The 4085-nt window shown below is 29.5% G+C and overlaps 1 protein-coding gene across 1 annotated transcript; it reads left to right on the forward strand.

The window, feature by feature from the left end:
- Positions 1-1142: 1142 nt before the first annotated feature.
- Positions 1143-1667, forward strand: BDCG_16384 (uncharacterized protein; the record flags this gene model as incomplete). The annotated part of the gene is made up of 1 exon (XM_045425625.1): positions 1143-1667. The coding sequence occupies one exon, from the start codon at positions 1143-1145 to the stop codon at positions 1665-1667; it is 525 nt and encodes a 174-aa protein (XP_045279656.1).
- Between the last annotated feature and the right edge of the window lie 2418 nt (positions 1668-4085).

The raw sequence follows: 4085 nt of genomic DNA on the forward strand, positions 1-4085 counted from the left end.
TTAGACTGTTTCAATTGAGAGATTTATTAATCTATTTTCAAATGAAAAGTTGGTCAGACTGTTTCAGTTGAGAGATTTATTAGTCTATTTTCAATTGAAAAGTTAATCAGACTGTTTCAAAAGAAGAATGAAAGACTTTTATGTATAAAATACCTGATTTTTTTCACACTAGTTCAGTAACTAGATTAGATTTTTGAAGAGAATCTAATAAACTAAAAGTGATTTTTAAGATAAATCAATAAAATCTTTACAAACTCTTTCTTGAGATACAGTGAGGAAAAGTATGATATCAATTAATAATAAATCAGATAATATGACAGTTTTTGAGAGAAAAACTGATAAAAAATAAGTCAATTTTTTGCAGAGAAATTGATTAAAACTATTTAATTTTATTCTAAATCATTCAATTCTTCTCACACAACAAGTGTGCAACTCAAATCAGTCAATAAAGAGTGTAAAAGAGAATTAAGTATTAATGAAAGCTCTTCAGTCACTGAAAAAGTAATTCTTACTTAAAAGAATATGAAATTATGATAGAAAATAACTCTGTTTTTAATTCTTTGTAAGAATATTGTATAAAACTCAGAGAAAAACACCTTACTTTTTCAAGAGAAGTAAAAAACTATTTCTAAGATCTTTTTTTTTATTGCATTAACTGCTGCAGAAGAATGAGATAGAAACTGCTAAGATATACACTACTGTATACTCTCTATCAAGACTTTCTCTCTTCAGAGTCTTGATATTATAGAGAATATAAGTCTGTTTCTATATAATAATGTAAATATTATCAGCAGAATGTAGAGAAACTAGTTATTTATATCTCAAAATAGAAGACTTCATCAATGATTATATCAATATAGAGTTAATTCTCAAATTTAATAGAAATCTAGTGTTGTTGTTCTCAATCTCTTGCAGAATCTATTGAATATTGAGATATTAAAACTAGATTTAATATATCTCACTGTGCAGGAATCAAAGACTCAGTCAGATCTTGAGGTATACTGATTTTATAGTTGTCATGTCTGTTGATTATGTATCAAGTACAGTTGCTGAGGTATCTTTTTGTACTTTTCTGTCGGGGATGGGCCAGGTTGAGAGGGGTGGTACAAGGGTGAGACTTGGCATTGATGTCTAGATATGATATGCTGAAGACAGATCATGAAGGTTGCACTTCAGAAGTGGCTGTTGATTATATGCTTGATATTATCGCTGAGGTATCTTTTTGTATTTTTCTGCCGGGGATGGGCCAGATTGGGAAGGGCGGTATGAGGGTGGGACTTGGCGTTGGTGTTTTGGAACATCAAAGATGGACAGGGTTTTCGCGGAGGTCACTCCTCAGATATCTCCACAACTACAGATCGGGGATCTTCCAAAATCGAGAAGATTGGTGCATATGGCTAGGTCTCTTCACCTTACAATTTGTATGGCAATTTGGCCCGGGGTTGTGGTGTGGTAGGGGAGAATGGGGGATAATCCCACACAGGAGTTCCGAACGACGTCTGGTTCACATTTGGCTGGATAACTCCACCACCACACGGGGTATGCAGTCGGTGATGGGGTCAAAATGCTCGTATGATCGAGGGCTTTTCGATGGATCTATCGGCGGGTTCTTATTCGAAAAATCGAGCGAGTTCGTGGTGGAGCGGTTGACAAACTGCCTGATATGAGCCAGATATTTATAATATTATTAAGAGAGTTTGATATGAGAATCTGTTATTATAGTACAGAATAACTTTTCTAAAGCTTTCTTAATATCAGTTAGACTGATGAAATAGATTATTATATAGTTCTGCTATCAGTGACTTCTTTTTCAGAGTATTTCATAAGTATTAACAGAGATCTGTGTCAGATTCATAGTTTTATAAATGTTATCTTCATGAATTCTATCATTGATAGAAAATATCAAGCTTCTGTTTTAAGTGTTTAATAAGATGTCTTATTCAGATAGTCAGACAAGTTCTAGTATAAGATTATAGTTAAGATTGTTAACTTTATATATATTAACATTCTCATACTGATATTCTCTGATATCTATGTTTAGTTTTATTATGTAATTAATGCCAAGATCTTTTGAACTATCAAATTCTACAAGAAGTTGAGGTTTTGATAAGAGAATTCACTGAAGGTTATAATATCTTATAACTGAAGATTTAATCATTGTATAGTAATATAGACTGTTATCTATTATAATCTTCATATTATATATATTATTCATCACAGTAGATACAAGAATTGTATTCATTATTATCTTTTCTTCAAATTATTGTTATCTGACCTCTTCAAGCTTCTATTTATGAATTTGAATAAAAGCTAATCTTTTTCCTATTTTATCAGAGTGTTCTTATAATTATCTTCTGAATCTTTCTTTCATATAATGTGATTAATGTGAACAGGCACTGATTCATTCTTTAAGTGAGAAGACACTGATCTTTCTCTTAAGTAGACTGACCGCCGAAATCATGAATTTCACATTTGATCTCATTTGATCTGATCTCATACATTTCTTGGCATGAATCCCGCTGAGACTAGTTATTAAAAAAACATGTAAAGTGACTATATATCAGATCTTAAAATGAAATCATGACTTGAAAAAAATGAGAAAATGATCTCATTTAATTTCATTTAGTCTCATTCTTGACATAAAGTTACTATTTGTAGACATTTTAAGGTTTTTTTTAGACTATTTTTAATTTTTTAAAAAGTAACACTTTTTGATAACACTCAAATGAGATTTAAAGTCATTTAAAGCAATAAAAATAATTTAAATTGAGAAGTGAAAATCATGATCTCATTTGAAAAATATAATAAGAGTAGACAGTAAGTTTCACTGAGACAGTATGAGACTACTATCTAATGTTAAAACCGTGTAATAAGATCAGTCAAATTGATAATAAGACTATTAAAAAATCTGATCCTGGTCTCAGACACGGTCACACGGTCAGTCTACTCTTAAGTGATAAGATATATAGATTGATCAGCAGTTGAAAGTGATATGTTCTGATCAGTTACAATTAATGTATATCTCATATTAATATTGATCAGTGACTTCTTCAGAAGTGATCTCAGAAACTTAAAAGCCTGTTTAAACAGCAGAGACTCTTGCTTATGTATAGATATTTGAGTTCACTCAATTTATAATATATGTATTGTCATTCTTCAGCACAGATATATAAGTAACTGAGATGTAATATCTTCTATCACTGTTCTGTATACTCTTGAGCTTGATAAGATAATTATTCAATGTCTGAAGTTGTATACAGAAATCTTTATAAGTCTGATCTTTATCTATGCTTATAAGAGTATGTAAGAGTTTGAAAGTTAATGTCTTCTTAAGTATACTAATCTTTATTTAATTCTCTCAAGATTAATCATCTGCTTCTAGAATCTTGATATTGAAGTCAGAGATAAATGTTATAAGAGAAGTATTTGTCTGTTAGATACTCTGTAATTAATTTAATACTTTCTGTTGTATAACAGTATCTTGAAACAGAATATCAAGATATTTGATAATATTATAAAATGTTTATAACACTGATTCATATACTTTTATTTATAAATGAAACTTCTGTTTTATGCAATTTCTCAATCATTCATTAATATATTAATCTTGATTAATTAGTAAACTAATGATATCTTTATCTATACTTAGTTTTGCAAGTATTTTCAATCTTCATGATGAGTAGAGAGTGAGATTAGAAGTATTTAAATATGTGAGAATATTTAAGTATTTCTTCAGTGTCTGTATTGTATTCATATTTGATTCTATCAGTGTTAAAATTGCCTGTGTAGAGATTTCTAGTTAAGATAATTATTGAATTTTCTTATATTGATGTTATTGAGTTATATACATATCAGCTATCTGTTACTGTTATAATTTCAACATTACTCAGAGTCACTGTGATACTGTATCTATACTCATATTCAAGAGTTCTCTTATATTATCATTCGACATAGTTATATTATTTATCAGATATGTAGTATCTGCAGAATTAGAAGAAATATAATTGTATAAATCTCTTATATATCTGAGATGTCAGAACTCTCAGGTCTTTCGCTAATATTCTCTTTGTAAGATCTTGTTACAG

This window comes from Blastomyces dermatitidis (assembly GCF_000003525.1).
Source record: "Blastomyces dermatitidis ER-3 genomic scaffold supercont1.2, whole genome shotgun sequence".
NCBI lineage: Eukaryota > Fungi > Ascomycota > Eurotiomycetes > Onygenales > Ajellomycetaceae > Blastomyces > Blastomyces dermatitidis.